Genomic DNA, 11,946 nt, shown 5'->3' with positions numbered 1-11,946 from the left:
CTCTCTACCTCCCACCCTCACTCCTCCACACTCTCTACCTCCCACCCTCACTCCTCCACTCTCTCTACCCCCCACCCTCACTCTCCCACTCTCTCTACCCCCCACCCTCACTCCTCCTCTCTCTCTACCCCCCACCCTCTCCCCCACTCTCTCTCTACCCCCCACCCTCACTCCCCCACTCTCTCTCTACCCCCCACCCTTATTCCCCCACTCTCTCTACCCCCCACCCTCACTCCCCCACTCTCTACCCCCCCACCCTCACTCCTCCACTCTCTCTACCCCCCATCCTCACTCCCCCACTCTCTCTACGCCCCCATCCTCACTCCCCCACTCTCTCTACCCCCCACCCTCACTCTCTCTACCCCCCACCCTCACTCTCTCTACCCCCCCACCCCACTCCTCCACTCGCGCTACCCCCCATCCTCACAATCTCCCCCACGCTCTCTACCCCCCACCATCACTCCTCCACTCTCTCTAACCCCAGCCATCCTCAACTTCCTCCAGCTGTTCTCCTCCCCCCCATCCTCACATCCTCCACTCTCATACCCCCTCCCACCCTCACTCCCCCCACATTCTCTCTACCCCCATCCTCATCTCCTCCACTCTCTCTAACCCCCCATCCTCACCTCCTCCACTCTCTTCTTCCCCCCCCACCCCTCACTCTCCACTCTCTCTACCCCCCCACCCTCACTCCACTCGCTCTACCCCCCACCCTCACTCGCTCTCTAAACCCCCATCCTCACTCCTCCAATCTCTCTCCCCCCCACCCTCACTCCCGCCACGCTTCTCTAACCCCCCCCCACCCTCACTCCTCCACTCTCTCTACCCCCCATCCTCACTCCCCCACTCTCTCTACCCCCCATCCTCACTCCCCCACTCTCTCTACCCCCCATCCTCACTCCCCCACTCTCTCTACCCCCCACCCTCACTCCCCCACTCTCTCTCTACCCCCCCCACCCCACTCTCTCTACCCCCCCATCCTCACTCCCACTCTCTCTACCCCCCACCCTCACTCCCCCACTCTCTCTCTACCCCCCATCCTCACTCCCCCACTCTCTCTACCCCCCATCCTCACTCCCCCACTCTCTCTACCCCCCCCCCTCACTCCCCCACTCTCTCTACCCCCCCCACCCTCACTCCTCCACTCTCTCTACCCCCCACCCCCCCTCTCTCTCTACCCCCCCACCCTCCCTCCTCCCTCTCTCCTACCCCCCCCCTCACTCGACTCTCTCTCTACCCCCCCCTCACTCCTCCACTCTCTCTACCCCCCACCCTCACTCCCCCACTCTCTCTACCCCCACCCTCACTCCCCCACTCTCTCTACCCCCCACCCCCACTCTCTCTACCCCCCCACCCTCACTCCTCCACTCTCTCTACCCCCCACCCTCACTCCTCCACTCTCTCTACCCCCCACCTCACTCCTCCACTCTCTCTACCCCCCCACCCTCACTCCTCCACTCTCTCTACCCCCCACCTCACTCCTCCACTCTCTCTACCCCCCCACCCTCACTCCTCCACTCTCTACCCCCCACCCTCACTCTCTCTCTACCCCCACCCTCACTCCTCCACTCTCTCTACCCCCCACCCTCACTCCTCCACTCTCTCTACCCCCCACCCTCACTCCTCCACTCTCTCTCCCCCCCATCCTCACTCCTCCACTCTCTACCCCCCCACCCTCACTCTCTCTCTACCCCCACCCTCACTCCTCCACTCTCTCTACCCTCCCACCCTCACTCCTCCACTCTCTCTACCCCCCCACCCTCACTCCCCCACTCTCTCTACCCCCCACCTCACTCCTCCACTCTCCTACCTACCCCCCCACCCTCACTCCTCCACCTCTCTACCCCCCCACCCTCACTCTCTCTACCCCCCCACCCTCACTCCCCCACTCTCTCTACCCCCCACCCTCACTCCTCCACTCTCTCTACCCCCCACCCTCACTCCCCCACTCTCTCTACCCCCCACCCCACTCCTCCTCCACTCTCTCTACCCCCACCCACATCCTCCACTCTCTCTACCCCCCACCCTCACTCCTCCCTCTCTCTACCCCCATCCTCCCTCCACTCTCTCTACCCCCCCACCCCTCACCCCCACTCTCTCTACCCCCCACCCTCACTCCCCCCACCCTCACTCTCTCAACCCCCCCACCCACTCCCCCACTCTCTCTACCCCCCACCCTCACCCTCCACCTCTCTCTACCCCCCACCCGCACTCCTCCACTCTCTCTACCCCCCCTCCCACTCCCCACTCTCTCTACCCCCACACCTCACTCCCCCACTCCCTACCCCCCCACCCTCACTCCTCCACCCCCTATCCCCCACCTCCTCCACTCTCTCTACCCCCCATCCTCACTCCTCCACTCTCTCTACCCCCCCCCACTCCCCCACTCCTCTCCCCCACCCTCACTCCCCCACTCTCTCTCACCCCCCACTCTCCTACCCCCCCACCCTCACTCCCTCCCCTCTCCCCACCCCCCCCTCTCCTCCCCTCTCTCTACCCCCCCCCCCTCACTCCTCCACTCTCTCTACCCCCCTCACTCCTCACTCTCTCTCCCCCCACCCTCACTCCTCCACCACTCTCTCTCCCCCCACCCTCACTCCTCCCCACTCTCTCCCCCCCCACCCTCACTCCTCCACTCTCTACCCCCCCCCCACCCTCACTCTCTCCTACCCCCACCCCACTCCTCCACTCTCTACCCCCCCCCCCACTCCTCCCTCTCTCCCCCACCCTCACTCCTCCACTCTCTCCCCCCCCACCCTCACTCCCCACTCTCTCTACCCCCCATCCTCACTCCCACACTCTCTCTACCCCCCATCCTCCTCCTCACATCCCTCTCCCCACCTACACCCCTCCCCATCCGCCCGTCCCCGTTGCCATGGCGCTGCCCCGCGGAAGTGTCGTCAGGCAGAGGGAGCGCGATGGCGGCGAGTGCGGGCCCGGGTAGCGCTGGCGAGGGGTTCCCGTTCCACGGGCTGCTGCCCAAGCGGGAGACCGGGGCGCTGGCCTTCCTCAGCCGGCGGCCCGATAGCGACGGGCGCGGGGCGCTGATTGCCGTGCTCGACTCGGGCGTGGACCCGGCGGCGCCCGGGCTGCAGGTACCTGGTGGCCAGGCCACCCCGTAAACCTCCCTCAGCCCTCAGCCTCCTCCCTCACTCCCCACCTTCACCCTCCTCCTCATCTCGTGCCCCTCCCCCTCCTCACTCCCCCTCCCCCTCCTCACCCACCCATCCCCCCTCCTCACCCCCCATCCCCCCTCATCCCCATCCCCCCTCCTCACCCCCCCTCCCCCCTCCTCACCCCCCCATCCCCATCCCCCCCCCCAACCCCCCCCCCAAGCCCACCCCCCCCCCCACCCCCCCCCCCCCCACCCCCCGTCCCGCCCCCCCCCCCCCCCCCCCCCCCCCCCCCCCCCCCCCCCCCCCCCCCCCCCCGCCCCCCCACCCACGCCCCCCCCCCCCCCCCCCTCCCCCCTCCCCCCCCCCCCCCCCCCCTCACCACCACCCACCCCCACCCCCCCCCCCCCCCCCCCCCCCCCCCCCCCCCCCCCCCCCCCTCCCCCCCCCCCCCCCCACACCCCCCCCCCCTCCCCCCCCCCCCCCCCCCCCCCCCCCCCCCCCCCCCCCCCTCACCCCCCCACCCCCCCCCCCCCCCCCCCCCCTCCCCCCCCCCCACCACCCCCCCCTCCCCCCCCCCACCCCCCACCCCCCCCCCCCGCCCCCCTCTCCCCCCCCCCCCACCCCCCCCCCCCCCCCCCCTCCCCCCCCCCCCCCCCCCCCCCCCCCCCCCCCCCACCCCCTCCCCCCCCTCCTCACCCTCCTCACCCCCCTCCCTCCTCCTCACCCGCCTCCCTTCACCCGCCTCCCTTCACGCTCCCCACCCTCATCCCTATCCCCACTTCCATCTCCCAATCCCCACCCCAGCACCCTATCTCCACCATCTCCCTCAGCCCTCCACCCACACCCTAACACCACCCCTACATTTCCCCTTGCTGCAGTAACTCAGCGGGTCAGGCAGCATCTCTTGGGAACGTGGACAGGTGACTTTTCTGAAAGGTCTTGATCTGAAATGTCACCTGTCCATGTTCTCCAGCACTTTGTGTCCTTATGTGCATTAGCCAGCATCTGCAGTTCTTTGTTTCTACTCCCAAGTCCAAGTTATTGATCTATATGAAGCAAAGATTGTTGAACGAGACTCTGATTCAGGTGATCTGATAAAATGGCAGGTCAGGACATTAAACCTGTCATTGGGCTGAATGTTCATATCCAATAGCCAATGCTGAATGGCGAGAATATTAATAGAGAGTTAGACAAGGTTTGTGGAGACTTTCGTAATAAACATCCTGGGCTGATTGGTGGTGAGATTAATTCATGGAAAAGGCAGTCTGAGCATCTTTGACTCTGGAGGGAGAGATAACAGCATCTGTGGTTGTGATCGTATAAAGAATACTTATAGTGACCCGTAGTCGGTGGATCGACAGCAGATGATTTGTGCTATTTGTTTTCCATGCCTGGCTGTGGCTGAGTTCGTGTCTGACAAGCCATGAAAGCACACAATCCGAATCTTACATAAGAAAATGCTTAGCTAACTGGCAAACCCCCAAGACTTGCAGGTGATTTGTCTGCTGTAGTATTCTCTGATTTACTAGAATAGTTTACGAACTGCTGATTTTGTTCTACACGAGTATCAATTATAAGGACTTTCAAGTGGTGAAGAGCACTGTCGAAGCAAGTGCCAACTTCTGTGCCTTAGGGGACAGCACCCAAAATGTATTGATCTTTGATACTGGCCCAAGAACTCATATTTCTTCAATCATAGGCTTGGGAGGAGGAACTTGGGGCAGTCAATGGAAGTGTCTTGAGAGAGGTCAGTGTTACCATCGAAGAAGTACTGAAGGTACTATCGTGTATGAAGGTAGACAAATCACCAGAGCCTGATCAAATATATTCGAGGACTTGTGGGAAAGGAGAGAGGAAATTGCGGGAGTCCTGGTTGAAATTTACGAGTCGTCCTTAAATATAGGAGAGGTGCCGGAAGACGGAATAGTGGCAAATGTTGTGCCTCTTTTCAAAAAGGGCTGCAGAGAAAATGCTGGGAACTGGTGAGCTTAACATCTGTAGTTGGAAAGTTACTAGAGAGTATTCTGAGGGATAGGTTATACAGGCATTTGGATGGGCAAGGGCTGGTTAGGGATAGTCAGCATGGTTTTGTACGTGGGAGGTCGTCTCACAAATCTGATTGATTTTTTTGAAGATGACGAAAAAGGTCGATAAGGGCAGAGCTATTGATGTTGTATACATGGATTTCAGTAAGGCATTCGACAAGCATGGTAGGCTGCTCTGTAAGATTAGATCGCATCTGATCCAAAGAAGAGATAGCTGAAGATATCAAATTGGCTTCGTGGAAGGAAGCAGAGGGTGATGGTGGAAATTTGCTTCTCGGACTGGAAGCCTGTGTGCCTCAGGGTTTGGTGCTGGGCTCGTTACTGTTTGTCATCTACATTAATGATTTGGATGAGAACATACAGGGCAAGATTAGCAAGTTTGCTGATGATACAAAATTGGGTGGTCTTGCAGATAGTGAAGATAGTTGTGAAAGATTGCAGCAGGATCTGGATCAATTAGCCAGGTGAGCTGAGGAATAGTTGATGGAATTTAATACAGAAAAGTGTGAGGTGTTGCATTTTGGGACGTCTAACAAGGGCAGGACCTACACAGTGAATGGTGGACCTCTGGGGAGTGTTGTAGAGCAGAGGGATCTAGGATTGCAGGTGCATGGTTTCTTGAAGGTCAAGTTGCAGGTAGATCAGATGGTCAAAAAGGCTTTTGGCACATTGGCCTTCATCAGTTAGATTATTGAGTATAGAAGTTGGGAGGTCATGTTGCAGTTGTATAAGACATTGGTGGGACCGCATTTGGAGTATTGTGTTCAGTTCCGGGCACCATGTTGTCAAGCTTGAAAGGGTTCAGAGAAGATTTACGAGGATGTTACCAGGACTAGTGGGTCTGAGTTAAAGAGAGAGGTTGAGTAGGCTGGGTCTCTATTTCTTGGAGCATAGGGGGATGAGGGGTGATCTTATAGAGTTGTATAAAGTCATGAGATGAATAGATTGGGTAGATGCACAGAATCTCCCTCTCCCAGAGTAGTGGAATCGAGGTCCAGAGGACATAGATTCAAGGTGAAGGGCAAAAGATTTAATAAGAATCTGAGTGGTAACTTTTTCACACAAGGGGTGGTGGGTGTATGGAACAAGCTGCCAGAGGAGGTAGTTGAGGCTGGGACTATCCCAACATTTACGAAAATGACAGGTACATGGATAGGACAAGTTTGGAGGGATATGGACCAAGCGCAGGCAGATGGAACTAGTAGCTGGGACATGTTGGCTGGTGTGGGCAAGTTGGGGCTATTTTTTTACTCGTGGACATTTTTCATCAGGCTGGAAAAAACGTCCTGACTTACCTGATGCCCCAAGTACCTATGGCTGGCATAACAAGCCGCTACGATATATCCACTGACTCCTGCAGCCTCCTACGGACTCGTTACGAACATTCTGCGAGTTTGAAAACTCGGGAGAACTCGTGAATAACTCGGGAAAGTGGCACAGGCCCTTAAAGCTATGCCCTCTAGTCTTTGATTTTTTCCATCCTGGGAGAAAGGTTCTGCCCATCTCCCATATCTATGCCTCTCATAGTTTTATGCTTCTATCAGGTCTCCCCTCAGCATGTAACACATAAGACATCTGTGGGTACAGCCTAGTATGACAAGAAATAATCATTAGTTAATTTGTATGAAAGAAATCCAGGTGGTAAATTAGAAGGCTGTAAAAATTATGGGTTGTATTGGATATTAATGTATTGGTATATTTGTTTTTAGTTATTAAAATATGTGGTTGCTTGTGAAATAGTTCACATTTGGGCTTTCAGATGTTGAGAGGACTGAATGTCGACAAGTTATTTGATTTACTGACTACGAATTTTATATATTTCAGATTACGACAGATGGAAAACCAAAGATCGTTGACTTAATTGATGTGTCGGGAAGTGGTGATGTGAATACTTCCACAGTTTTAGAAGCTAAGGATGATGTTCTCGTTGGTCTTTCAGGAAGAATTCTGAAGGTATCGATAAGAAAATATGCATGACAACTACTGTACTATAGCTTATGCCCAAACCTGTTCCAGCACTGAGAAGGTTCCTGACAATGTTGCAGCAATTTCATTTTCATCGTGTCTGCACAGCATTGCTTAGAAATAGGCCATCAAACGCAAGTGCTTGTTCTTTTGCTCTAAGTGAACCCTCCTCCTGTCTTTTTCTTCTCACCTTGTCTGTAGAACTCACTTATTTTTCCTTCTTGTGATTATTGATCTTGCCATTCATTGCGTTTAGAGTGTTTTTACGTAAAAGTATGGTCCACATTCTTGCATCATTCAGGATAAAGATTTTTTCCTAAATCTCCAATTAGACATTAATGATTTTATAATATTCGGTGCTCTCAGTTCAGTTGGAAACATTCCCTTCTGTCTTATCTGACCGTTAGTAGTGTTACCATTCCACTTTCTGTTTTGTAAATTTCATGAATGTGCTATGTTACAAGTTAAGATGTTCAATTAGAAGAAATAATTTAATTGTAACATTAAATCGTTTGTTTATGCATTGTTGTGATTTGTGTATAAAGTTTCCCTGAACATTTTGACAGCAGTCACTTCTCACATTGCCCTCAAACCAAAGAGTAACCAGTGCTCAGCACATTGAATATGTGATGGCTGGGGTTATGTGATTGTTATCAAACTAAGATCTTTAAATCCATGCAGGAAGTAGAGAAATCGGGATTTATGCCTGAATTTATATGCTGTGGTTTAATTCTCTGTTGTAGTATTCTGCATCTTTTTGCTGCTGCTCGATAAAATCAGCTGCAATTCTGACATCACTATTGATGCTCTGCCGCAACACGTCAGATTCATGCTGTTTGAAGATAGTTTCTGCAAGTCCAATTTTCTGACATCAAAATGTTATGTCTTAAGGCTTGAGATTCACAAGCCTTAAAAAATGCCCAAGCAATGAGTTTTTAAAAGTTCATTACTCTCCACATGAATTTTGCTCATTCCACATTTTTCATGTCTTGTGCATTTCGTGTGTGTGATGGTATATTTGCATTTAATGGGAAAAAGACTGTCGTCAGGATTCGGCCCCAGAAGTGCTGTATAAAGGGGGGAGTCGGGGGGGGGGAGAGAGTTCATATAGTTTGCTCAATATGGTCGAGTTTTTCTGTATAACTAGCTGAAGCCACGAGTTGTGGGAACACTTTGACTGAGTGCTGTTTATCTTTTGATTTAGATACCATCAACATGGGTCAACCCTTCAACGAGATATCACATTGGTATAAAAAATGCCTTTGAACTCTACCCTACGGCACTCAAGGAGAGAATTCAGGTAGAAAGACTAGATTCTGCTGTATTTGGTCTGGATAGTACAACATTTCTCTACAGAAACACTCTGCTCTTCCATATTCCTCAGGGCCCAAACATTTACTGTGTACATTCTGCCGTGGCTTACCTTACCAAAAATGCAACATTACGCAACTAGAAGCTTATGTGAGATGTGAAATTTCTCAAAGGAGCGGATTGTAAAGCTTTACCCAGACCTGCGAATATATCTCCGGTCGGTCTGCATTAACCAACCTGATAAATCCACTATAAACCCACTGACTCCCATGGCTATCTAGACTACACTTCTTCCCACCCTGCTTCCTGTAAGAACTCCATCCCCTACTCCCAATCCCTCCGTCTCCGCCGCATCTGCTCCCAGGATGAGGTGTTCCACACCAGGGCATCGGAAATGTCCTCATTCTTCAGGGAACGGGGGTTCCCCTCCCCTACTATAGATGAGGCTCTCACTAGGGTCTCTTCAATACCCCATAACACTGCTCTCTCTCCCCATCCCCCCACTCGCAACAAGGGCAGAGTCCCCCTCGTCCTCACCTTTCACCCCACTAGCCGTCACATACAACGAATAGTCCTCCGTCATTTTTGCCACCTCCAACGTGACCCCACCACTCGCCACATCTTCCCATCTCCGCCCTTGCTTTCCGCAAAGACAGTTCCCTCCGTAACTCCCTGGTCAATTCTTCCCTTCCCTCCCGCACCACCCCCTCCCCGGGCACTTTCCCTTGCAACCGCAAGAGATGCTACACGTGTCGCTTTACCTCACCGCTCGACTCCATTCAAGGACCCAAGCAGTCGTTCCAGGTGCGTCAGAGGTTCACCTGCACCACCTCTAACCTCATCTATTGCATCCGCTGCTCTAGATGTCAACTGATCTACATCGGTGAGACCAAGCGTAGGCCTGGCGATCGTTTCGCCAAACACCTCCGCTCGGTCCGCATTAACCAACCTAATCTCCCTGTGGCTCCCCCTCCCATTCCGAATCCGACCTTTCTGGCCTGGGCCTCTTCCATGGCCAGAGTGAGCACCACCGAAAATTGGAGGAGCAGCACCTCATATTCCGCTTGGGTAGTCTGCACCCTAGCGGCAGAAACATTGAATTCTCCAATTTCCCGTAGCCTTTGCTGTCTCCTCCCCTTCTCAGCTCTCCCTAAGCCCCCTGGCTCCTCCTCTTCCTTTCTCCTTTCTTCTCCCTGCCCCCCCCCCCCCACCCTACATCAGTCTGAAGAAGGGTTTCGGCCTGAAAAGTTGCCTATTTCTTTCGCTTCATAGATGCTGCTGCACCTGCTGAGTTTCTCCAGCAGTTTTGTCTACCTACAAATATTTAATTGTTAATATATTGAAGTCTGAGCTGGACACTAAGGGACTCGCAGGCATGATATTCTTCTGATTTAAATCGGAATTCCGATATTTTTGTTTCCAAGAAATTAATTTGATTTTTCACCTCGACTAAACCCCTTGACTCGACTAAACCTCGCATCAACTAAATCTCACACCCCAATACGAAACCTCGCCTCAACTAAACTCTGCCTCTCTCTCGCTCCTGTCAGCGCGAGTGCGCCCCTCCCCTCTGACCGGCTCTCCCGGGCAATACGCCTGCGCCGCTCTCCACCCCGCCCCCCTGGTTGGAGCCGCTCCGCTCACATGAGGCGCCGCCAACGGCCGAGGGGGCTATAAATAGCGGGAGCGGGTGAGAGGCGGCGGTTAGTCGAGATGCGGATTAGGTATGAGGTGTAGTTTAGTCATGAGGTGGGAGGTTTAGTTAAATTGAGGTGGGGTTTAAGGTGTGAGGTGAAGTTTAGTGAGGTGTGGGGTTTATTAGAGAGGCCAGGTTTAGTGAGGTACGGTTTAGTCGAGGTTTAAGTATGAGGAGAAGTTTGGTAGTGAGGTATCGTTGACGCGAGGGGTTTAGCCATTTAGAACGGAGATGAGGAAAGACCTTTTCACACACAAAGTTGAGAATCTGTGAAATTCTTTGCCTCAGAAGGCAGTGGAAACCAATTCTCTGGAGGCTTTCAAGAGAGAGATAGATAGAGCTCTTAAAGATAGCAGAGTCAAGGGATATGGGTAGATGGCAAGAATGGGGTACTGATTGTGGATGATCAGCCATGATCACAGTGAATGGTGGTGCTGGCTCGAAAGGCCGAATGGCATACTTCGGCACCTATTGTATATTGTATATTGAGGCAGAGAATTCCACACACTCACAACTCTCTCTGTGAAAAAGTTTTTCCTCATCTCCGTTCTAAATGGCTTACCACTTATTCTTAAATTATGGTCTCTGGTTCTGGACTCCCTTAACATTGGGAACATGTTTCCTGCCTCTAGTGTGTCCAAACCCTTAATAATCTTATATGTTTCAATAAGATTCCCTATATGGTGAATCTCTGGAATTCTCTGCCACAGAAGGTAGTTGAGGCCTGTTAATTGGCTATATTTAAGAGGGAGGTAGATGTGGCGAAAGGGATCAGGGGGTATGGAGAGAAGGCAGGTACAGGATACCGAGTTGGATGATCATATTGAATGGCGGTGCAGGCTCGAAGGGCCGAATGGCCTACTACTGCACCTATTTTCTATGTTTCTATGTTTCTATTCCTAAATTCCAGAGTATACAAGCCCAGCCGCTCCAATCTATCAACATATGACAGTCCCGCCATCCCAGGAATTAACCTCGTGAACCTACGCTGCACTCCCTCAATAGCAAGAATGTCCTTCCTCAAGAATGGCGACCAAACTTGCACACAATACTTCAGGTTTGGTCTCACTAGAGCCCTGTACAACTGTAGGAGGACCTGTTTGCTCCTATACTCAACTCCTTGTGTTATGAAGGCCAACATGCCATTTGCTTTCTTCACTGCCTGCTGTACCTGAATGCCTACTTTCAGTGACTGATGAACCAGGACCCCCAGATCCCGTTGTACTTCCTCTTTTCCCAACTTGACACCATTTAGATAATAATCTGCCTTCCTGTTTTTGCCCCGAAAGTGGATAACCTCACATTTATCCACATTAAACTGCATCTGCCATGCATCTGCCCACTCACCTAACCTGTCCAAGTCACCCTGCATCCTCATAGCATCCTCCTCACAGTTCACACTGCCACTCAGCTTTGTGTCATTTGCAAATTTGCTTATGTTACTTTTAATCCCTTCATCCAAATCATTAATATATATTGTAAATAGTTGTGGTCCCAACTTATAGTTTTAAGTTTATAGCACAGGAGGAATCTATTCATTTTTCAGATTTCTCTTGATCCTTTTGTTCATCCCTGCCCTAATTTCGTAATTTTGCTCTTTATCAACAGCAAGAGAGACGGGAGAAGCGGTGGGATCCCGCTCATCGTGTTGCTGTGGCAGAAGCCCACCGAAAGCTGGATGAATTCAACACGACCCACACAAGCCTGTCTCAGGTAGTTTGCCCTGTGCAAGGGAAAGTGGGTGTGGAGTTACCTGAGCCCCGTCAGAGGAATTTTGCATTGACATGGGGATTTCAGTCTCAGTTTAATTTAC

General features: G+C 52.9%; 1 protein-coding gene across 1 annotated transcript in view; it reads left to right on the top strand.

The window, feature by feature from the left end:
* The first annotated feature begins 2,890 nt into the window (after positions 1-2,890).
* The window catches only part of LOC116978979 (tripeptidyl-peptidase 2-like), a 90,233-nt gene continuing 81,177 nt past the window's right edge, over positions 2,891-11,946 (top strand). Inside the window, exons 1-4 of the mRNA XM_033030308.1 lie at positions 2,891-3,095; positions 6,986-7,114; positions 8,331-8,426; positions 11,742-11,846. Of these exons, the coding sequence (XP_032886199.1) occupies positions 2,919-3,095; positions 6,986-7,114; positions 8,331-8,426; positions 11,742-11,846 (507 nt within the window). The 5' untranslated portion in view covers positions 2,891-2,918. The remainder of the gene's footprint in view (positions 3,096-6,985; positions 7,115-8,330; positions 8,427-11,741; positions 11,847-11,946) is intronic.

The sequence above is a fragment of the Amblyraja radiata genome, chromosome 12 (genome assembly GCF_010909765.2).
Source record: "Amblyraja radiata isolate CabotCenter1 chromosome 12, sAmbRad1.1.pri, whole genome shotgun sequence".
In the NCBI taxonomy this organism is placed as follows: domain Eukaryota; kingdom Metazoa; phylum Chordata; class Chondrichthyes; order Rajiformes; family Rajidae; genus Amblyraja; species Amblyraja radiata.
This window is presented reverse-complemented; position numbering and strand designations above follow the sequence as displayed.